This window comes from Aptenodytes forsteri, unplaced genomic scaffold, assembly GCF_000699145.1.
Source record: "Aptenodytes forsteri isolate BGI_AS27 unplaced genomic scaffold, ASM69914v1 Scaffold9, whole genome shotgun sequence".
NCBI lineage: Eukaryota > Metazoa > Chordata > Aves > Sphenisciformes > Spheniscidae > Aptenodytes > Aptenodytes forsteri.
In genome coordinates, this window is record NW_008796217.1 from 1,616,844 (window position 1) to 1,642,585 (window position 25,742).

At 35.6% G+C, this 25,742-nt stretch overlaps 1 protein-coding gene across 3 annotated transcripts in view; it reads right to left on the reverse strand.

Moving 5' to 3' along the window:
• Positions 1–25,742, reverse strand: part of TBC1D5 (TBC1 domain family member 5) — a 310,363-nt gene that overhangs the window by 197,737 nt on the left and 86,884 nt on the right. For all 3 annotated transcript variants that reach the window (XM_009288595.2, XM_009288593.2, XM_009288594.2), the window contains one exon: positions 4,912–5,047. In XM_009288595.2, coding sequence (XP_009286870.1) covers positions 4,912–5,011 — 100 coding nt within the window. In that variant the 5' untranslated portion in view covers positions 5,012–5,047. The remainder of the gene's footprint in view (positions 1–4,911; positions 5,048–25,742) is intronic.

Here is a 25,742-nt window from a genome sequence, read left to right on the forward strand (position 1 = left end):
AACACTGATATAAACCAGGTATCAAAAACTACATGTAAGGTATAGTTCTACATGGTAATACTTTCTAGTGATGAGGGTTATGAGGTTAATACCAGAATGGCAAAATTCTCCAAAGACGAGCAATGGAAACACACAGAATAGGGTCAAAATGGAAATATGAATGTTCTCTTACCATCTCTCGTATTTTTTCATGGCAGCCTTGAGAATCAGGAGGGATGCAATGGTAAGTATGAGGTGGGCAACCGATCTATCTCAACTGGATTCATTTCAGTCACACACTCCAGTAGTTACCTTTGTCCTTCCAGCTACATCAGACTTCTCTGTCCTCACCACCAACTGTTGCCTCTAGATATGAAATATACCCCCCCAAACTCCAAATCCAAAACACTCAGACCCATTAAAGGTTTCCCCTTTTCTTCTATTAAGAACAAAGAACACATTACATTTTTCTATGTGAAGTATGCTATTAAATAATAGCTTGTACACTAATTAAAGCAAATGTAATTGTGAGAACACACTGACATTGTTAAAGTAAATTACCCAATTTGTTAATAGTTTCATTTCAAGTGACCTTAATTGTATTAATTGTGATACTGAGCAAATTAAATTGAAGAGTATTAAATGCATTGTTCCAGACTGTCCTTAGAGGATCAACTTTCTCATTACATCAATGAAATGGGAATACTACCTACTATGCTCTTTAAAACTTGTGTCAGAATGTCGTGAACGCTATAACTTAGAGTAAAAATTTATAGCAGCTCAGAAACAGTTAACCTAGTTATCCTGTTTCAATGTAATATAAACCTCAAGCATTCGGAAATGAACAAAATAGTTTGTCAGATGTAATACACAGTGAGAAGGCAGAAGAGCAAAGCTTCTGAAATTTCTCTTCATATATTCAGGGTTTATAAAGTCTCTGCTGGAGACAAAAAAAGCTAAGGTTCATCAGTTTCTCTGAAAAAGATCCCTATTTCAGAGGGAATCATTCAAAAATATTGTTAGAAGAAAATGAACAATATCATGAAGATTTTTAGAACAGAAAATCTAGCAAGATACCATCAACTTACTGTAGTCAAAAGAAAAAATAACAATGCACATATACATATATGCATGTAAATTAAAATACAACCAGATTCAAAATATATAACCCAAAATTAAAATTTCTTAAAAGAACTAAAATCTTACATTTGAAGTATCAGATTGCAAAAGTGAGAATCCCTACCACAAATTTCTTACCAACTATTAAAAATGCTATTTAAAAAAGCATATGAGTGCATATACGCAATGCACATTTTTCTATCTTGAAAAAAAATCAGACACAAGGAAAATAACATAAGCCAAATCAACCATCAGAAAAAGACTGAAATACTCTTATCTGTTTTTTTGGAATATTTTAAAGGGATAGAAAAAAGATCTTGACTGTCAATTAGTTAACAGCCTATCCTGAATTTTGTAAACTTGCAAACAAGCACATTCTTATGACTCATCATAACTCAATATTCAAAGTTCCTCAGTTACACAAAATTTGGAGTGCTATGAACGCCCAGATCTTTCTCCAAGTGACACTTACCTCATCTGTTATGCTCTACTTTTATTTGTTCAGCTAGATAATTGTCTCCTGCCTAGCATTTGCAACATTAAACCTCGCAGCTGTTCCTAGTGAACCATGTCTTATTCTTCTCAGGCCACTTCTCCAAAATCTCAAGAATACTCTGAATTGTATGTCTGCCCTCCATTGTGCTAACAGCCCTGTCCCAAATAAACCGTGTTTTCTCTCTGTACCTTCACTAAGATTTTAATAAAAGCACTGAGTACTACTAGACTCAATCAATGTATTACTGGAATCCCATCCAATATATTCTTCCAAGCTGACAGCAAATGAACAAAAAGTAGTCTATGCATGCAGTTTTCCAACCAGCTATACTTAACAGCAATCCATGTATTTCTGAAATTTCTTTCCAAACCGTGTTTTCTCTTTGTACCTTCACTAAGATTTTAATAAAAGCACTGAGTACTACTAGACTCAATCAATGTATTACTGGAATCCCATCCAATATATTCTTCCAAGCTGACAGCAAATGAACAAAAAGTAGTCTATGCATGCAGTTTTCCAACCAGCTATACTTAACAGCAATCCATGTATTTCTGAAATTTCTTTCATTTTATGAAAATGCCTTGTGGGAGAATTTCAAAACTCCAGCTGGACATGACATCTCCTGGTTCTCTATCAAGTTTTGGTATCAGTTGCACATACTAAAAATACAATACTTCATGTAGATTAACAAATCTGACTAGCTCTATGATTAAATATTTATTTTCAGCATCCTTATCAGTGACGTGCTTTATTTTTATCACCTCATCTCAGTGAAGACTTCTATCACTCTGCCTCCAAGGTAATACTTTAAGCATTCAGCAGAGCTTCAAAAAACAATTCAGATGTCCTGATATTCCACAATATTGCATAGAACATCTCCGACTGATGGACCACCTCTCTTGCAAATTCCTATGAGACATGATACAAAGGACTTGAAGATACAGCTTTTCACCAAGTGATTCTGTATCATGCCTGAAACTTGGGGCCGAGTTGAAAAACCTTGTCTTGAAATACTTCTGTGAAGACAATGACGGACAGACTACATGGATGGGAACAACTGTATACTTTGATGCCCAGAAACCTAACACCATCTAAGCATATGCTGTTTCTAAAATGAAATATTAAAACTTCAAAGACTTACTTTGTATAGATAAAGTTTCCAATTAAAATGCAGTATGTGTTTCACAGTAAAAAAACCTATGAAGATGAAATGGATGCTTTATATAAAATATTTACATAGATAGAACATAAAAAATGTACCATAGTTGGTAACCTTTATGACTTGGGGAACCATGTATTTACATATCTTTATCTTCGCATGTGCGTATGTGTGTGTTGTGTATATATTTTTAACAGTTGACAGCTGTTTTAGAGCATACAGAGATGCCAAGCTGAATGAGGGTCTTGATTACTTCAAGATTAGCTATCTAAAGTTTCTATTCATTTTAAGTGTTGTTAGTGTGAAGAGTCATTAGTCACTTCCTTGTCTCATAGAACATCAGCATACATTTACATTGTTAATGAACATTTGGGGTAAATGAATTAATGGCACTTTTAAACATCAATTCAATACTAATAACTTTGTATGTCATAGAAATGTTAAGGTTGGGATAAAAATGAGAAACCTTTTCAGTCAAGGTAACTAATCGCTTCTGGGCACAATAAAGGGTAAAATTAATTTACAGTGTTTTTTTAACAGGATAAAAATCTTGGTTTTTCTTGAAACAGGGTTGAGAGAATTACCAGTATTTTTTAAAGGAAAAAAATCAGAAGAAAATGCTTATCTTTTTCTTGATTGAGGAAGACTAGAAGCAAGCTATATTTCCTCTGGAAAATGGCTATTATTTTAGGTTATCGCAAAAGATTATTTTCAAGTTTCTAAAAATATGTAAAAAAATGCATTTAGTTTATCAAACTAAAATGGCTCCATATCGTTAAGATGTCAAATATAATAGAGGAGGAACACTGACCTAGAAAAGCTATTTCATTTAATCGTCAGGTTTTAAAATACTTCCCCCTAGATGTTCATTCTCATTTTCTAACATTGAAAAAGCTTTATAAACCAATGAAGAAAAAATGAAAAAAAATTAGCTCAAAGGGACAATGAAGTTTTACCAATATATTTTAAAGCAAAACATCAGCTTCTTATAAACTGAAGTAATAAACCTGACTAAGCAAAACTTGACTAGCTTTTTTAATAAGCACTAGTAAAAAGAAGATTTACAGACAGATACACCCACACAGAGAAGTTGATCTGGGTGAGGGACTTAGGAAATGAGACGAAGTTGTTTCAACTCTGCAATTTAAAATAAATTTTTTATTAGGAAAAATTTCTTCACCGAAAGGGTTGTCAAGTATTGGAACAGGCTGCCCAGGGAAGCGGTTCAGTCACCACCCCTGGAGGTGTTTAAAAGATGTGTGGACGTGGCACTTATGGACGTGGTTTAGTGGTGGACTTGGCAGTGTTAGGTTTATGGTTGGACTCAATGATCTTAAGGGTCGTTTCCAACCTAAATGATTCTATGATTCTATGTGTTCAATGACTGGAAAATTACAGGTAGTTAAGGTGCCACTGTGTATAACTGAGTACTTGAGGAATGTTTTCATGACAAGGACGAGCTTTCTCATTAAGCTTATCACTTTCTTCAAACCAACTATACTGTCACTACTAGCAAATAAGTAGAAAAGACAAGCAACACAGACATGCATTGCATTATGCAAGCAGTTTGTTCTCACTGTTCATTAGAGTCTTCCAAATACTGCATTTAATTAATTTACCTTAGGTTACACAGTAATTTCTACCTTTAGAGCCTGTTCATTTCATCTCAACTTCCAGGTTTTTTTTCAAATAAGAATATAGGTGCTGAGTCAAACAAAAAAAAAGGAAAATCAGCCTTTTTATTTTCATAATCTCATCCAAAATAACACACTGAACTTTACTGCAGAATTAAAAAAAAAAAAAAACAGAAAAAATCCCTAAAACCAAAGCAGTGTAAGAGCCCATGCTTGAGAAAGTAACAAAAAGCCATGCTGCATTTCACTATTCTTATGCTGAAGTCAGTGTTTGGTTTATGATTAAAAAAGGACGACAGCGCATTAAACATTTGGCTAATGTTTCTGTCTGTAATTGAAAGTTGACTTTTCGTGGTTTTCATTAGTGTCAGAGTGTTCTACACATACTCTGTGAAATGTTCTTTAAGTTGCCCTGTTCAGCTTCATTGTGAGAATTAAACAAATTATGACAAGTACAGTTATCGTGACACACATATAAGGTTTCTAGGTATAAAGTCAAAAAAGCACAGGAATACAAAACTCACCTTCCCCTGGCTTGTTCAAATAACTCTGCAAGGGATCAATGCCTATTTCTTGTTCCTCTGTTTGCAAAGGGTGACTGGTTTCAGACACAGAATGATACATATTGGCAATAGTAAATTCCAACTGAGGCGTATTTATCTGGAGGGAAAAAACAGAGAAACAAACACTTCAGTGTTTCTTTAGCTATTTTTCAATCGCACAAGTCAATAGCAAAAATGCTTAAAACCTTTCCTTATTTTCCAGGCGTAACATCACCATTAGAAGTCTAATAACAGAACAATAGTGTTTCCATTCAAATGTTTTATTATTTGGAGTCCAAAAGAATTGTTATAGTACCTCCAACTATCATACTGCCAGTAAAAGTCCAAGCATGTTTTCGACAGACTGTAAAGTGGGGCAGGAGCCTCTTTCCTTCCTTTTTATAGCTTCCCCAACTCATCTTTTAGTCCGATTCTAGGAAGAACTGATGCTAGTCCTTGGGGATGATGAAGATTATAGAGCAAAGCTGAGGTGAGACCCATCATCATCACTCTTCTGGACTCAGGACCTCTTATCCTAGAAAAACTTCCTTTTAACCACTTCTTTTTCAGAAATCATAGGTCAAGTATAAGATAACAGAGAGAGGGATGCAAACACATGCAAAAAGAGAGAATGAGATAATACTGACTGGTATGATGGCTGATTTCCATTTTATCAAGATTTATATTAGCTTTCTAGAAAGATGGTGTTAAGGAAGCATTTGAAGAAACATAATTGCCTAGCTAGTGAATATTTACAAAGAAGTTCTTCCAAAAATGAACGGCAAAAGGGGAGAAAGCACAAAACCGAAAACCCAGGAAGGAGGTGACGCGGGTTCATCATCACAGGCTGCTGAATGGCATTCACATCACTATCACGGAAGTGAACAAGAACTGTGTTAGAAGTTTATGTGAGGAGTGTTGGAAGCTAATATTGGCTGCAACGAATAAGAGGATGCCAATAAAAGGGTGAAAAGCAGATGGTGTTATGGTCAGAGCAGTAAGAAGGAAAAATGACCTTTCTAGTGCATTAACAGTGCGAGAGTACATTTGTCAAGACTGCATTTTGGTCACTGTACAGCAATTTATTAACTTGCAACACAAAAGAACCACACCAGCCAAATAGGTTTGATTTGCCCAAGCGCACTAAGTAGCTACCTACAACTGCCAGCTGAGTTTTAAATATCACTTACTGTGGCTGCTTAGTTTACAAGTACCAGAACTTTCTAATGCCAAGAAAATTGTATTTAAAAAGAAATATACAAACACAAAGCGGTATGCACCTACACTTTCAGGACTGGTATATTATCAGTTTGGAAATCACTTCAGTTACACTTTTCTTTTGGTTCTTAGAAGGCATAGCGCTGACCATATATGCTTTGTAACTTTGGTTTACTGTCAATAAATGAAGGGGGACTGGGATTCTTAAGAACTTTCTAGTTTCAGACACTATTCACCTGCTTCATTTTCCTACTAAGTTCTGTGAAAAAAAAATATACTAGATAATAAACAAAGCTAGTTGGGCCACTGTTAGGCATTTCCTTCAAACCAATGCACCCAGACTGTTTCAAAAGGATGCTCTCTCAGCTGTATTCCCTGAGGGTTTTGTCCTTTATTTGCCCCGGCACCTGCATTAGCGTGGTGCTGAAATGATCGCACCATCATCTCTCACTACTTTTTAGATAGAAGAGAACATCCGAAGCGCTTGGGAAGAAGGAGCCAGGAACTGAGGGAAGGTAGGACTGCCTGCTTTTGCAAATTTTTACAATCATACAATCATATGATAAAACACACCACTAAAACACAGAATTGCCTCGAACAACTCTTTGTACTAGCTGAACAAAGCATATTACGAATGCAAGTACACACCATGTGTTTCCCATGTAATTTATAAACCATAATAATGAAAAATGCATGGACGGTAACTTGGAGAAAAACATTTATAAACTTGCTAGCCACTTAAATAACATTTCAATGTTTACCTGCAGTCTTATGGCTATATAATATAGAGAGATGTTTATAACTACCTGATATCTTAAATAAATAAATGAAAAACTTGAAAGAATTTGCTTTAACAAAAAAAAAAAACAACCCACAAAAAACAACTTTGCAGAAAGAGATATTTATAATTTTCTCCTGCTGGAATTTTAGTTGCTGCTCTTGTTCCCTTTACTATATCATTGTAATTACCTTTCTACTGATCCGTTGATTTTGTCTTCACAAAAATTACAAGCTTATTTCGAACTGTGCTGCCAGAATTTGACTTTTTATTTTTATGGTCCTTCAGACATTGCTACACGATCTGACCAAGGCACAACGCCGAGTGCCTTTCAAACTGAGAACCAGGCACAAAATGACCTTACCAGCCTTCGTAGTTTTAGCAGCCACCACTTAGTTAAGACACAATATGCTTCAGACTTACATTGTCTTACATCCATAACACAATATGAAATTAGCTCTAGTAAGTTTGTTCTTCTATATTCTTCTGTTCTGTATCCACCTTCTCTTGTTTTAAATACTCCCCAAATGCCATGCCTTTACAACATATAGAGCCATAATTTACTTTACAGACGGTTAGAGCAGTTTTAAACAGCTGAATAGATTTACTTTTGATACTAGCACAGTGATTTAATCAGTTACTCGTGTTTGTTTACGGATACATTTGATTAGTGTTAAAAAAAATATCACTACCTATTAGTCTTGTCACTCCTTAGTCCAAGCAATTTTCTTTACAGTTTTATACTTAAGTTCTCTTCAGCTCTTCTAACAAAGAGCAAAGAGAACTATTAAACAATTATGATTACACTTGGAATCTTACTCTGAGACAGATTAATTCTTTACAGGTTTGTGGTTGATTTCTAATGGCCTATAACATATTGTTGATATTAAATAAGATGCAATTTAAAAACATTCTCAATGTGAAACAATAAAAATGTTATAAAAATCTGAAATTCAATTATTAGACTGCAAGAGTGGATGCTGGCTATCTAGTTAAACCCTAACATCTCAGTCAAAGCTAAAAGTGACTATTTTTTTTTCCCTCCAAAGATGAAGGGCTAAAAAACCCGAAGACCAGGCACCCTTCCCAGCACCAGGAGTTCAACTATCCTTTAATATACATGAAAAAATAATTAAGGCTGCATATGAAACATTTATCTACTTAGGGGAATGAAAAGAGACACTAATCCACCTGTGAGCCCAAGGAAAAGACAGGCATATAAACTCCTGGCTACTCTCCTTAAGTACGCGAGCAGGGGGAGCTCTCATGCACCGAGGACAGCATCACAGGTTTGCTCCTCACCAACCAACGCACGTGGAGTGAAACCAGCCTGCCTTCCAGTGAAGGCAGCTTGTCAGTACATCTGTGACGTGTCAGCCCAGGTTCTCAACGGAGACCAAAAATCCCTCAGAAGATAGGCTTATGGACTCCACCACAGAACTCCACTGGATATTAAAGGGACTCTATGGCGATACTTGCTTACAGCACATCATCCTCTCTCCCCGTGACCTCCTCCATATTCCATGGGTGATAAAATACCAACCTGTTTCCATTAGGAGAAACTTAACTGATGTTTACTAACATTTACCTTACTAACAACCTCTTTCTACACAGCAGGGATCAACTACTTGTTGTATTAGATAGCCTGATTTAACATACCCATTTTAATTCAGAGAACTTTTCTTGTTCTCAGTGAGTACTTAGCTTTGAAGTCTGCTGCTTCTTTTTTAGACATGAGGAGGTTTGTGCACCTGAGAGTTTACAAATTTTTTGCCTTCTGTATTAGCTGCTCTAACACATGATATTACTTCTACCACCTCTTGCCATAAATTAGTCTTTCTTACACAGTCGTGCCTTCATCAGCATTGCCATTCTTCCTGTATATAAAACCTGTGAGTTTGAAATGCTTAAAAAAAATAACATTTAGTCATATCTATCTATCTAGAAATACAAGACAAAGATAAAAGTCCAAGTGAGATATGCTTCTATCGTTAGGCTGCCCTGCAATGAAGCACCAGTCATGTCTGCACCGGAGTTGGGCAAAACACGGCAAAAATGTATTACACGAATATAAAAGTATACAGCTATAACCAGAACTGTACAAAAGTAATCTGTGTCAGCATTGCCATTCTTCCTGTATATAAAACCTGTGAGTTCGGAATGCTTAAAAAAAATAACATTTAAAACATTCAAAATGAAAACCACTTCTTCACCAGACTGTCAGTGGCAACAGCCTGAACTCAGCCATATTTCATCTTCCATTAATATGCAAAAGTCATATCTATCTATCTAGAAATACAAGACAAAGATAAAAGTCCAAGTGAGATATGCTTCTATCGTTAGCTGAACTGCCAATGAAGCACCAGTCATGTCTGCACCGGAGTTGGGCAAAACACGGCAAAAACATGTATTACACGAATATAAAAGTATACAGCTATAACCAGAACTGTACAAAAGTAATCTGTAATAAGATAATAATAAATTTTCATATAATAAACTGATTATAATGAATGTTCAATTAGAAGATGAAAAGTTCAAAATAAAAACAAACTTTATAGAGTTCTTTTAACAGTGAGACTATTCATTACCACGAAAGCAAGTGGCAAGACTATGCTAATCTCAAAAATTTTGATAAATTTTAAATCAGTATTTAATAAACAAAACATAGCACAGTTGAACATGAACACTGTACCTTATTTCAAGTCATAAGATATTCATTTACCTCTTCACTTGCAACAGATACTGAATACCAATATTCAGTATTCAAAGGAGCAGTTTATGGATAACAAGCATTGTTTCAAAAATAGTTACTAAATTATTTCAATTTAAAACCCCCTAAAAACACCTCATCTAAAACGTTCCCCTTAATCATCAGTGTTTATACAGACTTTTAAAAATTATTTATTCAAACTACAAACCACACCAAAACATATCAAAATTAATGTTTAAAATGTGAAGAGTATACATACTGTTTGGGCAAAATTAGAAAATATAATCGGTCTCACAAAGGGTATTTTGGAGGTATAACTGAGTCGGTGAAAAAGAATTAGGCAATTCTGAGCTTTTACAGCATCCATTTCCCTTCTCTTCCCGCCCCCAGTGGTGACATGAAAGGAACTGCAGGCTTGAGGAGGTACTTAGGACCAGGGCAGAAGAACTGCACAAATTGCAGCACTTGCCCCACTCTTGCTCTCTGACATCCTCTTACCCCCAAACGATCAAGCAAAAAAGCAAAACATTTTATGCTTAAAGAAAGGAAAAAGAGAACCCACTAACACTGAGGAAGAAGAAACAGAACAATGCTGTTTAATCTGGGATATGCTAAAAATAAAAATCAGTTTATATCAGTACCAGCAAAGCTATTGGAATATGACATTTCTGAAAACTACTGAAGCGTACCAAAGTATTTAAATAATACTTTGCATTCATTCTATCAGGCTGTATCAACCACCTTCTCCAAATTATCTTTGGGCCTTTATTTCATGCCATATAGCAAAGTTTACCATTTTAATTACTTAAATTGATGACAAGTAGAGGAAATACTTGTTTAGCTAAGTAATAAATTAGCTGCCCTGTGAAGTCAAATTGATTAAAACGACCTGACTAAAAGCAAATGTCTGATGTGGTAATGGTCTTATGCATGTTTTGTTAAGTTTGACAGCATCATGTTATGAGGGTTCACAACTCTGCCCCTCATTTGCAGCTTATGAAGTAATCAAGCATGTTAGCACACAGAAGTGAGGATTCTCCAGAATGTGAAAACATTTTAAAGTAGATAAGGAATTAAGTATTAGGAGAATAAACATGCATTGTGTTTATTTAAAGCAATGAAGTACAGATGACTTGCAAATAATCTAGAAACAGTTCCAGACCCTGGGTTTTCTTTCACTGGCCAAATCTCCTGGGTCTTAAATTATTCCTCCTAAAGTAGGAAAGGAAGAAAAAAAAAGTCATCCTTTCTGAATAGAGGGCTGAGTAGGAGACAGTCCTGAGCATGAACTTTGGTAAATGAGGATCATTCGGTATGTTTCAAGCTGGATACCTTTTACTAAGACACACATTAATAGGCATTTTTGAAAATTTTGTTCCAACCTGTAATATTCACTGCTTTATTCTTTGCTCTGGGAGTGATTTTTACTCAGACCACATGGACCACCTATCTCATAGCACTGAGCTCTTCTGCTCTTCATCATTTGAGCCCTTTACTACCAAAACCTCCATTTAAATACAGAAGATACTAGCTCAAGTGCCTCCAAAAAAACCTCCCAGCAAAACTCCACCAAACCCAAAAAACCCCCTCTCCACACACACACCAGTTTAAAAACTAGCTAAGGTTTCTACTCAGCCACTTCCACAGGTTGCTACCACCAACCACTGAAGAAACATGCCTTAGGAGGAACACTTACTAACTCGGAAGAAAAGTGCACAATTTGACAAACTTTGGATAGCATGAAGCAAGACTGTTTTCTTTTATAAAATGTATCAGATTATGTATCATTAAAATAGAATGATGCAAACATAAAAATGGACTGTCGTGGTACAGCAGATTAACATTAACATCAGCTGGGGTCCAGAACAAAACAAACAAGATCATGCCACTGATGGACAGGTTAACAGCCAGCGAGTCTGATGATCATGAAATGCAATTAATTTTGTCCCATTTAATAACATTTCCTGCATTTTAACTTCTGCCTGTCTGATCTTTAATACAAAAACAGAGTTACATTGGACTTTAAATAAGTTAATTAAGTATTAAAATCAATCATGTGAAAGTCTTAATATTTAATATTGTTAGATTGTATATCAAAGTGGTTTTATTATTTATTTACTCCAAACCTTTCCAGAATACTTCATGTGGCAACAGGGGGTCTGTATCTCACAAGATAAATGCATTTACAATGCCAAATAAATTATATATAAAAGCATTTGTCTTAATACATGTCATATAATATTAAATATCACCCATTGGTACCACCCTGAAACCCTAATCCATTTTTACCAACCGCACATTTGTATTATTCAAATGTTGTCTATTAAATAGTTTTCTCAAGAGCCACAGTAAAGGAATACATACCTAAGAACAATTATCACAGGAGCACTGTCTACAGATTTAACCCTACAACTTTCATGTCTTACCAGTACTTAAACATGCAAAGTATAAATTCAGTAGTGAATTAAAATGTCAGGGATAAGAAACAACACAAACAGCTTGGGACCATGACAATGTATTCTCCTGGTAATTCACATGATAGTTAAAAACTTTTTTATGCTAGAAGTTAAAAAAAGAAAAAAAACAAACACGAAACTTTATCATAAGTAAACACTTTATATTCTGTTAATTTGGAAGATAGGAAATCTTCCACATAGTTGTTACAAGCAGGGAACAAGTTCACGCAGTTGCTAGCTTACAGTTTTCTTCAGGTTACATGATTCTGTAAGAAACACTAGTTTGACTAAGGAAGAAAAACTTGAATAAAGCAGAGAGGATCAAAATCCTTATGTAATGTTGACCACTGTATTCAACACCCACAGCCCCCTACCAACCTTGTCAACAGTGTTTCCCAAGGTCTAATGCTATGAATAGTGACATTTGACATTTATGGTGAAACAATTTCTCTCATCTGCATTGAAAATGGTGACAACGAAAGTATAAACAGCATCAACCATCTTAAATTCCCAATACTACAGTTATGTGTTCAGTATGGTCCTGTCTCAAAAAGAAAAAAAAAAAAAAAGGACACAATAGCCAAAGCCAGTCTCAATTTTGCAGTTTGAATTTCCTAAAAAAACCCAAACCCCACACCCTCAACACAAAACTGTACCTATTTTTAATGCAGGCTTATGTGACAGCTCCACAATGAGGCTGTTAAGAGAACACAACTTTGATCTAACATTGATTTCAAACAAGAAGTACCAGCAAAACCAAAAAAGATCCAAAGTCAACAGCTAAATGTAGCCCCTGCCCTGAACACTCCTCCCACCCCCAGGATCTAGCTGTTTAGCAGCAGATGTGAAAATGTTATGCCGCTGTATTTTTACCGTTCTTCCTTTCAACTGAAGACTCAAACAGAGAAAGGTTCATCGTAGCCAAAACAAGTTGATAAAAATGAGATGTATAAATCTCCTCCCATCATCTGATGCTGCTAAGGCTTGAGCTGAATTAGTGTATCCACCTTTAGACGGATAGCACAGAAGGACAAGAACCAGCTGCTGCAGTCCAGAGCAGAGCAACAAGACGTATTAAGAGCCCAGAAACTATAATCTATGACATAAAACTGAAAGAAACTTAATGTTTTACTTTAGTGAAAGGAAGATGGGAGAGAAGGAGAGAGAAAAAATGCAGTAAGATTTCAAATCTTTACATCATTCAACTATGAAGCTACTCCCTTTTCTTACAGTAATCTAGAGGTGGTAAAAACCCTATTCATATTGAAACTATTCAAACAATTGGAAACCCACTAAAGGAAAGAAATCCCTTGTTTATTTTATTTTAGAATACATTTTATCTACGTGGTTACAAAACAATTCAATATCATTTAAATGAAAGCTTTGTCCTTCCAAAGATAGTTAAGAGATTAAAGTAGTTTATTGCTGTTTATGGTATGGAAATGACTGCTTTTAAGTATTTAAGAGTTTTACTTTCAGGAACACACAGGCACCATGCTATGCTACACACTTTATGTTTTAGTAATACATATGTAACTCAAAGGGCCAAAGAATGTCAAGACTGAAAGAAATCATCAAAACAGTGAACTGGAAAAAATGGCAGCTTCGCCTGCAGCCTTACCCAAAATGACAGTAACTAGCTTAGACACTAAAAGTGTATTCAATGAAATAAGTTTCTAGGATATCACAGCTTTAGAGTAGTAAGCAATTAATCTAGGATTCAGCCTTTATTCTTTTACCATTTTTAGAAAACAGTTTCCTATAGGGGTTGACAGAATTTTTATAAAAACACCAGCATGTTCATGCGTGCACAGAGGCATTTACATCAAATATTTCTCTTCTAGTTTTCTGTTCTAGATATGCAGATACTAAAGCAGCATGGTCTCACGCTGAGGTACAAAGAAAGTTGGTGTAAGCCTCATTTGCTAAGGAAAAAGGACAATTTCATAGGCACTTTCAAAGGAGCAGAGAGAGACAGAATTTTTTTCGTATCTTACAGTGAAGTTTCTGCATAATGTGAAGAACCATAACCCATGTTCACCTATGTGATCCAATCCTGATGAGTGAATTCAAATGGGCAGAGCTGCAGAGGAAAACCAGGTGCAAGAGGAAAGCAAAGACAAGGTGCCATCTGAAATCTAATTCAGCCGCAGTGCAATGAATGCAAATTGCAAGGATTTCCCATTACTTCTGCCAATGGGAGCAGTGGCTTACTTGAGTATGTCTAAAATCCATACTCGGAGGAAAAAAGCTTCAGGGTAGGGCCACCCCTGGTAAAAAATACACTGAGGCTTCCCACAAATGCTCCCTCTCACACCCAAATGCTCAGTCTCAAGGCCTACTCTATGTAAGGCACACTATTCATGTCATGTACTGCCTGCTCACATTGCTTCTCCTCAGACTTGCCACATCAGGAGTAACAAAAGCAGGGTGCTTAGAAGCCCCTCTAGGAGCTCAGTATTTTTGTAGAATGATTATTCATACCTAGGATGTAGTGAGTTTCAAACAGCAGTACCTAAATAAAACAAAACAAAATACCTCAAGCAAAGGAAACCCCTAAGACTTGCAAACACAAGGTATAGATGAAACCTGCTAACCTGAGCGGGTAGTTGACTGCATGAAAGCGCTTTATACCAAGATACCACTACTGCTGTGAGTAAGATTTTGTTTTTTTTTTTAGTAGGAACGTACCACTGTATTCCATGCCACTAAAAAGATGACAAGGCAGGTTCTTCCTTTTGCAGACAGTGAACTCTGCTGCTCAGCACATCCTGCTGCATCGCTTTTGTTTCCGGTGTTCAGGAACTCTTAGTACTAATTCCTGCCAAGGTCAGTAATACTATAAATAGGAGAAAATTACAGTGCAATACTCTTCCTTCTTTAATAATCTGATCTCTTAATACAGTGTTACCTGTTACTACTTTCTTTCCTATCCCTTCCCTCTCATATTTTCCATTCAAATTTTTGAGCAGCTGGATGAAATGTTCTACGCTTTCCTGTACATACACATCAAACTGCCAAGGGAACAAGTGGTCTTGCTGAAGTCTTCAGACACAGAGAAGCTAGGCAGGCAAGGCCACTATAGCATAACGATTTCTATAATGCACTGCTACTTAGAGGCATTTATTCCTCCTAAAATATTTTCTGGGCAGTCCCTGCTCCTTGCCAGAGCACTTGCCAGGGCATGTAAAACACAGGCATAGAAGTCACCCGTACAAACAGCACGAACAGCACGGTACATCAAACACACACTGGCTGTACCGCCTCAAAACCTGAAATAGATGCAGGTCTTAAACAGCAAGGAGGAAAGCAGTACTTTGCAAGGTTATAGAGGAACAAAAGTCTGTCTAGAAAAAAAAAAAAAAATTAATTCTGCAGAACTTTAAACATGTACCCTAAAATTTACAGTAACAATAAGAATCCATAACATTAATTCAGAAATAAGGATAAAATACACTTTAATAAAGGGGGAAATATTAATAAAAGTGAGTTGCAATTGATCAGTTAAATGGGCTTTTTGGTTTGGCAGTAAATTTGTCTTACCAGAAATATATGTCACCAGCAAGTTCTATTCTCTTTACCCTAAGTCCTGGATTTATTTTGCTTTAGAAGTGGGTCAGCACACACCACGCAGCAAGAAGCAAAAGCCTGGTTTTGCATGACATTCTTAGACAACACATAAGTAGCAGGGCAAGATCTTGGACAAGACCAGAAATAGCAGGCTAAGGGATCAGTTGCCCTGAGAACTGTATACACTCTTCTGCTCTGGGGAATGAGAGTAGAAAAACTGGCAGGACTCTCTAAAGGTTTTTGATTTTTAATAGGTAATACAATAGATTGATGGCTCCTAAATACGTTAGGCTTAGTTGAGTGCTCTCCCTAATTCACCAACAGCTATGACATGACTGAATCTCCCAGTGTTGTCTGAATACCAAGTTTTGTTGTATGCAACCAACAAAAAGCAAATGGAATTCCCACAAAACAGTGAACAGATTTGAAGAATTGTACTGGAACAACAGCTGTCATTATACCTTACAGAAAGCTTGCAACACCTTTGAGGCTAAGCTTTTAAGCCTATTTTATTAAAAAAATTTAACAGATGTAAACAAGATATGGTTAGAAACCTCCTTGATTAAATTTTTCCTATTATTTTCAGAAAGCCTTTGCAGACAGTTTTCTTGTCTGTGTTAGACGGACCAGTATGACTTTTTAAGAATATTTAACATACAAATCATGATAGCATTAACACTCTGAATCCTCCTGGACAAAATAGCTGTTTTCACTTACTTCTTTCCAACTCTTTTATTTTTTTTTCTGTCCCTCTGACCAATTTTATTATTTTCATTATCTCTAAACACATGAAATATCAATTTGGAAAAAAGTAGCTTTCAGATTTTTTTTCTGCTGCAGACTGTATGATCTCATTCTTAAACTGGTCACATGCAAAAGCCTAGAAAAATGTTCTTTTTGCTATGTTGTTGCATTTCTGGTAATAGTTGAGGTAGAGAAGTGACCTAGTTCAGGTAGAGAAGTGACCTAACAGCGGCCAGACCACTTAGGCATTAAGAAGAATGAAATGAGAATTTTGAACTGGATCCAGAAGTAAATGGAAAGAAACCAAGCATATAGAATATAGGTGTGATCTGTTCTCACTTTTCTTTCTCACTTAATAGTAAGGCTGTACATCTTGGGGCACCTAAAATTAGTAGTTACTTTTGAAATTTTGGTCTGTCATGTATTATTCATCTTTCTTTTTCTCCTAAAAGGAAGATGTAAGATGGCAGTAGCAGGTGTTCTTAGCTTCCTGATGGAAAAAGAGGAAAATGTTGACCGACGGGACAGATCTTTCTTCAAAGGAGAGGTGACAGACAGAGATTGCCTAGCTGAGATGACTATTCTCTGTCAAACACATATTGCAATTCCACCTGTTGCCAGGAAGGCTTGAAGCTTAAGGATTCCTCAGGCAGGCACCAGATCCTCTGCCTACTCATCCAAACTCCTGTGCTCGGGAAGTTCTTGTTCTTTGCTGTGGAAGAAAAAGGGAAATCCTGTTCTGTTTTAGCAGCCACATTTATAAGCAAACCACTGAATACAACAAACCCAGATAACTTTAACATTATTCATCATTTTTGGTTTAGAGGTTTTGACAGCATCCTCTCAGAAATGAAAGCCAAAACATAAAAGATAATTGAAATTAAACGATTTAGAAAGACAGAAAATCACTCCTTCACTATGCTACTCCAAGGCAGCTCTCTTTGTCCCGAAGAACCCCACATAAGAGTCACCTCATCCATTCAAATAAGCGAACACGGTATTTTTAAAATAAAGATTTATTTCTAAAAAATGTCATCTAGTATATCTATACGAAGTTAGCCTGCTAGAAAGAATATTTCCTCGCCTCCTTTAAATTCAAGATTGCCTCTGTATTTAGTGGAGCTCTTTCACTGCACTGATGTCAGAAACAGCAGATGAAGAAAGTGGTTTCACCTTCCAAAAACATATACACAGTTTGGCTTTTAAAAGGTAACATAGAGGACTAAAGAATAGTTTAACTAAAACTGTTTGCAGTCTTCTTCTCAAAGCCAGTAGGAATGATCATGAGAGATGTGCAGGAAAGAACAGAGTTTTTGGTTTTGTTGGGTTGTTTCTTTCATGATCAAAGTACCATTTGACCGCCAAGCCCCTCAGTTCACAGATAAAATGTTTTAGACCTTATCCATACCCTAACATTACATGTTAAACTTTTAAACTTACTATTTCCTACAAATGGCTACTTTCATGGATATGTGCCATGCTGTCAAAACTCTTCTTCTGATTCATACTATCAATGGTCTTAAAGATACCATCTGAAACAACTACACTGCTTTTCACTCTAATCAATAGTAGTCTTGGTGCAAGCTGATGTGTGAATACTTCTTAAACTTTAATACAGCAATTATTTAACTTAAGACCAGCTTTCCGAATTAGACACACATAGTCTGTCATATCCATCCCAAGACTTACACCCGTATGGCACTTCTGTACAACCTGAAATCCATTTAGTCATTTTGATTATAGTTTATATTTAGATAGTCCGTCATGAAAGAGCCCAGAACTTTACCCTAACCTAGGTCCTCTGTATGCCATATGTATATGCAATCTACTACATCAATCAAAACGGCTCACAGTTCAGATGATATATACACAAATAAATGTACTTTACCTAGAGGTCAAAGTAATTTCTGCACAGTATATTCTCTTGTTTTTAGCTACCTCCTACAACCATGAAGTATAAAAATTTAACAAGCTGCAAAATAACAAATTGAACGCCATACATCGAGCTTGTTTAGTGTCATGTTAGGAATGCTATAATTATAATGAAGAATACACTCCACTTTTAACTCTATTTTTACTGTATCTTTCTACCTTGTGGCCCATGGTGGCCTATGCCAGTTTTATTACAAAATATGGCTAAGGAGAGGAAAAGGTAAAAAAAAAAAAAAAAAAAAAAAAAAAAATCAATTCTGCTACTCTGAGAACACATGTGCAGGAACTAAGGTGTGGATTTTGGCTTTTTAAGATAGTGCTTATATTTTTGCCCTTATTCCTGCCTCAGCTTTTGCAACCACATAATACAATCTGGAGGGATCACCAGGACAATGGATAAATTAGGATTTCACTACCATCAAGCCTGAATTGTTTCTTAACAAGGCTACGAATCAGTGTAGCTCTGATTTGACGGAATTGTGAGACTTTCAAAACTGCACTTTCAACACATTAAGTACAATAGGTAGGATTTTTCAAAAATGTTTTAGAAATGCTTAGAATTAAGGTAGGTTTGAAATGTATACATATCACTACATTAGTTGCATGAAGAGAAAGCTGCCACACAAATGCACTGAAAAAGGCAGGGATACTTGTCTACATACAGTAGGAAAAAAAAGATTGCTGAAATGTTGATGATCCACTTTTGTGCTTATTTTTTAACTGGACAGCAACTTTCTTCCTTTCATAGACACTGGACAATATTAGGCCTAAGAGCATAAAAGTTTTTTTAAAAGCCCTATAATTTATTCTTTCTTCAAATTTGACTGAGAAAATATACATAGCTGAAAAAAAAAAGGAATGGACACATAATATATATGGCAACGCAATTAAACAACTGTGTAATATAAGTGGGTGAAAAATAGTTTCTGAACTTGTCATGAGAGACTACAGAAGACTGAATTCCAGCTTCTCTAGAACTCCTATTATCAGGCTGGATAGCCAGCCTCAGTGCTCTAATGTACGTGTACAAGGGCCACTGCTCTAGATTCATGAGAAGTTCTGACCTTGAGACTTCTTAATTTTGTTTGCTCATCTGAGTCCACTATGTAATTATTTTAGGAACCTTTCTATATTTCAATATTATGCATATTTCCAGTAAAGATTTGGAAATGTAATTTAAATATACTGCATGTTACTGTGACTTGTAGGTATTCAATTAGTAAAGGAGAGGTCTGCACTTGTCCACCTCACCTTCATCTCTGAAATATAATTGATACATACCAGATGCTGTGTAATGACTTATTGAAAGATGCAAATAAAAATATTCAAAGGGCCTTCACTAATTTGATGACAACGAAGTCCACAGCTGTGATATTCCAAACAACCCTAACCCTTATTTTCTGAAGCATACACATGTACAGTGAAACACAGAAGTAAAATCTTAGCTTTCTTTACAAGAAAACAGGATTTAAGTTGGAAGTCTAAATGTCAACCCTGAACACTACAAAATTATACAGAATAAGGAGGAAACAGGGCTGATAGTGCATATAAATATGACAGTGTATTAGGCTGCATTTAATTACCAGTTCAAACAACAACCTGATCTAACCTTTGACAAGTAAAATAAATGTTCTGAATAATTTAACCAAAGCAAACATTTGCTGTTAAATGCTGGCTAATTATAGTAAGAGTTGTACTGAGAGGGGGAAAAAACCCAAGAGATGGTAATTTATACACTTCTCCTGCAATTGCTACAGCTATTCCTTGAAACCCTTGAATTTTTTTTCCATGCGGGATAGCTATTAAGTATCTACTTCGGGAAAAAATCTGTCTATGTTTAAAGGAAGAAGCACCGTGTTAGAAGAACTAGCCTTGATTTACAAGCACTGAAGAAACAGTCCAAATATGGAAAGTAAGGTAACGTTAGTTTCAAGAATATCCACCTTTTCTATTGATGGCTTTCTAATACAAAAGGTCTCCATTTGTAATGCTCTGTATCACACTGGAAGATAAGAAAGGGTAGAATAACGATTAAGTCTTTTTCAAAGTGTCAGTGCAAAATCACACAAAAGCCTCATTACAGGATAGGGGAGCACAGTTCAGTCGTGTCCAATGCACTTCTGAAAAGAAGATTAATGAATAAATTTAAATTCTTTCTTTACATAAATACAAGATCATCAGTTAAATACATAAATAAACCAGAGAGATTCTTTAAAAACAACCCCTCCCAAATTATGTAATGACGAAATCATTCCACCACTATGACTTTTTCAGATATATTATCTATAGCCAGATATACTATCCATATGAAATATTGAGCTTATTTCAAAAAGAAGCTAAAGATCTCAGAAAAATAAATATATGTGACAAGGACAAATATTTAAAGTCAGCATGCTTCCAATATCAGAACATCAATAACCATGAAATTGAAACCATTAGAAAGCATTACCAAAAAGGCGTTTTTTTCTGCAGCACATATGCCTTCCAGTTGTAGGCTATTTTTAAAGAAATGAATGGCCTTTGCTATCTTTGGGCCAAGAGTTTCACTTATTTATGCGAAGAAAAGTTAGCAGCAGCATCAACTGTCTATCTGCATGCACAGTAACTATGGTTCAGAAGAATCAGAAGACCACGAAAATTTCACGGACAAGCAATGTATGGTAAACGAAAGAAGGCTTTAAATCCCTAGTCTTGAATATATATTAATATTTGAAGGCTCTATATAATCCGCAAAGTAAAAAGTGAAAACCATTAAAAATATTAAAACTGACTGTAAGTATGCTGCTCTCTTTTCCCAAAAGTAATTTGTGTGCAGATAAGTTCTGGCCACAAGTTTCCAAGACAAACATATTATTTTTAAGTTACCTTTTATATTTTCATAAATATTTAAACTCTCCCTGAAATTTTAAATATGTTTATAGAGACACAAATGCTAACATTCTTAGCCTCTTATAATGAAAAAATATGAATTGAACTATTTCTTGTACACTGTAAGAGAAACGATTTTTAAAAGAAGCAAGTAATAAATTCACAAAAAATTTACCACAAATTGTTTACTTGATAATGAGTCAGGTGGATTCAAGAAACTGAAGCGGATTTTGTAGTTTGCAGTGTAAAAAGAATATTGAAAAATTGAGTTTGAAGGTCATTACTATGCTTGCTCCATAGCTCAGGATAAAGTCTTTAAGCAAACAAAGCAGTAAAGAATTTGACAAGATCCATGCTTGACACTCTGGAGAAATTCAAGTACAGAATTAGTTTTATACCGTTATCTGCTGCTTCATGCCAAATGGACAGTGAAATGCACTGTTTTTTCTTATGCTGAGGCATCCATAAAAACACACTCAGCTGTATTTCGACAAGACAGAGGGAAATCTTAGGCAGTCATTGGTAAATGCAATGAATCAACTCTTTTCCTCACAATTATACTGCACATAAAACTTTGGTGTTTAAGCATAAAACTGGAACAGATCTTCTCTAGAGTTGTTACACTTTTTGTATTCTGCACTTGAAAAGTTATCAGGTTCAGTAAGGTAAATTTTGCTAATAGAAGATACCTTTACCTTTCTGTGAATTAAAAGGTAGCAAGAAATAAAAATAGCCACTCAATTCTAAAATTTTATCTTCTCCAAAATACTTATATTTTAGAAAAACAATGAAATAAACAAAACCAGCCAGGTCACAGGTTGTGAGAGTCGATGCGAAGACTGCTTCTTGATGGGGAGCTCACACTTAATGCTAGCCACTCATCAGTGCCAATTACACTTTCCTGTTACTCCTAATTTTCCAATCTGTTGTGTACTTTAAGAAGTACAACATTAAACATCTAAACAAGAAATTTAATACAATATTTTATATTTAAATAATTAAATCTGATAGAAACACTGATAGAAATGCTAGTGTGCTAAAATGCTAATATACTAAAAAAAACCCCAAACCACCTCTCTTGGCCATAGCTGCAAGGAATATGCACTGTTCCTGATTATGATCTTAGGTATCAGTCTGATATAACAGGTGGTGTACCTGGAAGGGTGATTATAACCAAATAATTCAGTTATATATGTACTTGTGTGTAAACCAGCTAATATCTTTACCCAGTGTGGCCCACCTGGAGGACAATTTATCTGAGTCCAAAAGATATCTCCAACCAGACCATTAAAGGAGAAGAGGAATACCATGATGCTGAAACTAGCCAAGCTTCTCCCCTGACTTTACGCACCAAATTTTAACACTGAAAACCACAAGAACTAAAGATCGAGCTAGTCCTTCAGATCCATACTTTTGTGCACTAGGTTCTAGAGAAATCAGAATTATCAATAAAATAAAAAGTAGAATGGATAAACCAACAGAAATCATAGCAGCACTATGACTCTGGGGTTCTTTTTGAACTAATCCAACGTTTCACTCTGGTCAGTCTGTTATTATAAGTAACAATTAGTTTAGTCTGTACTGGAAGTTGCCTGCATATTTTAATTCACACGTACTTGTAAGGTCTTCCTGAAGAGAATTCACTTTTGTGTAAAATGGCTTTGTGATGTGGATTTACTGGTTGAGTTTAATAATTACAGCATTGCCTTGACAATCTGTAGCTGCAGCATACTGGAAGGAGAGGAAGAGAAAATGCTTCTTGTGTTAACAGGAGAATTGAATTTTTTTATTTAAATGCAGACCCACATAAATTGCAAACAGAGTATTTATAACAAACATCTAAGAACACTGACACTGGTTTAAACTAAAATTAATTTATATCACTCAAATCCGGAAAAACATAATTTCAAGCCTTGATCTTATTAGGATACTTAATGTAATCTTATTAGAATGTGAGCTTCTATATATCAAAGTGTTTTATACATTGCAAATATATTTTAAAGAGCTCCAGTGAACATTACTAAACAATTCACTACTGATCTCCAAACCTAGTTTCACAGAGGCAGATTATTGGATCTGTAACTAATACAGCAGGAGAGGCAATGCCTTCACACAGGCGATATTCTTGCTGCTATACAGAACCGGCTGTCACATGAGTGTTAAGTAAGTTTCCAGGACTTTCTCATCTCTTAACTGCCTGAGATTTAGCACAGAGCAGCATGCTTTCCAAAAGGACAGAGTACCTACAGCTTCAGCGGAAGCAAATGGGGATCATAGATGCTTAAAATTTCAGAAAATCAGGCCTGGTGCCATATACAAGGAAAACGCTGCCAGAAATGTCACTCACAGAAATCCATGCCTGCCACTCCACAGAGATTCATATATGCTTAATGATGGCTAGCAAGTACAGAGAGCAGACCTAGCTATGGAAAAACAACAGAGAACTAGGCAGCAGGCAGGCGATGAGCACTCTGTCTGCACTTGTAATCCCACTGGCAAAGTAAAAGTAAAATGGTTAAGAAGCCGGTAAGGCTGATGCCAAAAATTTAAATGTTTCTAAGGACTATAGCAGACCTTAAGAGACAGAGTTTTTAATCTCATTTGAAACAGTTTCAATACTTCAACATTAATGTATGCACATATATATTAATGAAGCAGACATGTTAATCCCCCCGATGTCGATGTCTGTGAAGCGTCTTAGCTCTTACTTCCTTCACCACCAGTCGTGTGTAAGTAACATACTGTGGCAACATATGAATAGTTCATAGCTCCAGCAATGAATGAATGAATGAACAGTGACCTAAACGCAAGCAGCAATTAAGGTTTCTGTTTCTTTACCCATCAGCTATTGCATGTACTCACAGCAAACAAGTGTGTTTTTCTGACATGCACACTTGTCTGTTAATAAGTTAAAGAACTATTTCAGTCAAGAGCCTTTACGTTTTTCCCCTACACGCTTCGTTTCTTGCTACATGCATTGGAGTTTTACTCTGATAGAGATGTTGATGACAAGCCAAAGAAATGGAGGTGATGCTGCCAGGGATTAAGGTAAAGAGTACTACAATACTTTGCAGAAGCACAAAGGGTCTGCCGTTGTTTCCCTGCACTTGGAAACCTTAAGTGCAAGCTTTCTGAAAAGCGCAATGAGAGCTTCCAGTTAGCACTTCTATTTGATTTTCAGTACGCAGTTATACATCCCTTGCAAGACTTCAATGTACTGCAACAAAGTATGAGGAAAGAGAAAAATTGCAACATTTTAAATGGCAACAAGCATGAAATAATTACAATATGCTGTTTTGTTTTGTTTCCTGTTTTTTTTTTTTTGAGGGGTGTGTGTTGTTCTTCAGGTTGGTTGGGTTTTTTGTTGGTGTTTTTTTGTTGTTTGGTTTGGATTTTTTATACTTTACAGGGGAAGAAGAGAAGAGGGAAAAAAACCCCACACAAAGAGCCATGCCTGGTTTTTTTCACAGGTTCAGTTCAAAATAATTATACTAATAATCTACTGCGCATTATCAATACAGTAGGTATGTGTTCAGAGATAAATTACATTATAATTCACTCCAGTGAAACTAAATTCCAGCTGCAGAATCTTGTTACAGGAATCATCTGTAAGAGCAACCGCTGGCCTTTAAGATATCAGCAGGTACAATTTTAAGTAAAAGTAGTTCACAAAAATACTTTTCCAATTGTAAACAGAATGACTGACACAATCTTACCTGCCAATGAAAACTCTACAGAAATCAATTTTTCAAATCTTTTCTCTCAGTTTAAAAACTGAATCCATTTTCCCTATTATCTATAATATATAGTTATAAAATATATAGTTCAAAATTCTCAGCCCCTGTTAGTCTGGTAAAAAATTATCTCTGCAAAAATAAGCTGAAGAAAATTAAGACAACACAGGCCAAAGAAAAAAAAACAGATCCTGGGAGCTGTTAGTACATGAAATGAGCATTACACTAACGCATTTGTCTTTGTAGAAAGTAAAGAAAAACAGAAGGAAAGCTATCTGCTTGAGATAAATAGTTATTTTAGATTTTTTTTTTTTCTTTTCCATAATAAGCTTTTTGGATACAAAAGTGTAATATTATTTTATTCTTTTTTAAACAAATAGTCAATGTGGATAATTGGTCAGGGGAACTAAGAGTCTACTGAAGTGCAAAATGGATGATTGGCTCCTTTGTTCTTGAAGGTAGCATCATGCTGCATTGTGATTTTAAAGCCAAAATTTGTAGGGAACATGTATTCCAGAACTAATGTTTAACACTTTAATAAACTCTTTACATTCCATGAACAGTGTGTGCTACAGAAATGAACAATGCTCATCATTCAATATTGAGATTAGCTTTGCCCTTTGAGCATCAATTCCGAACCTATGGCATGCACCAGGTATGTATAAATTTTTAAAAAAGCACTTCATTTTACATGATACTCGTTTTCTCCAGCACCTCACTATGTTCTTAGAATAATGAGGTATGACTTTTCAAACCTCTGCTTCCTCCCAGCCTTTCTGTATTCAGAAATGTGCATTTATGTG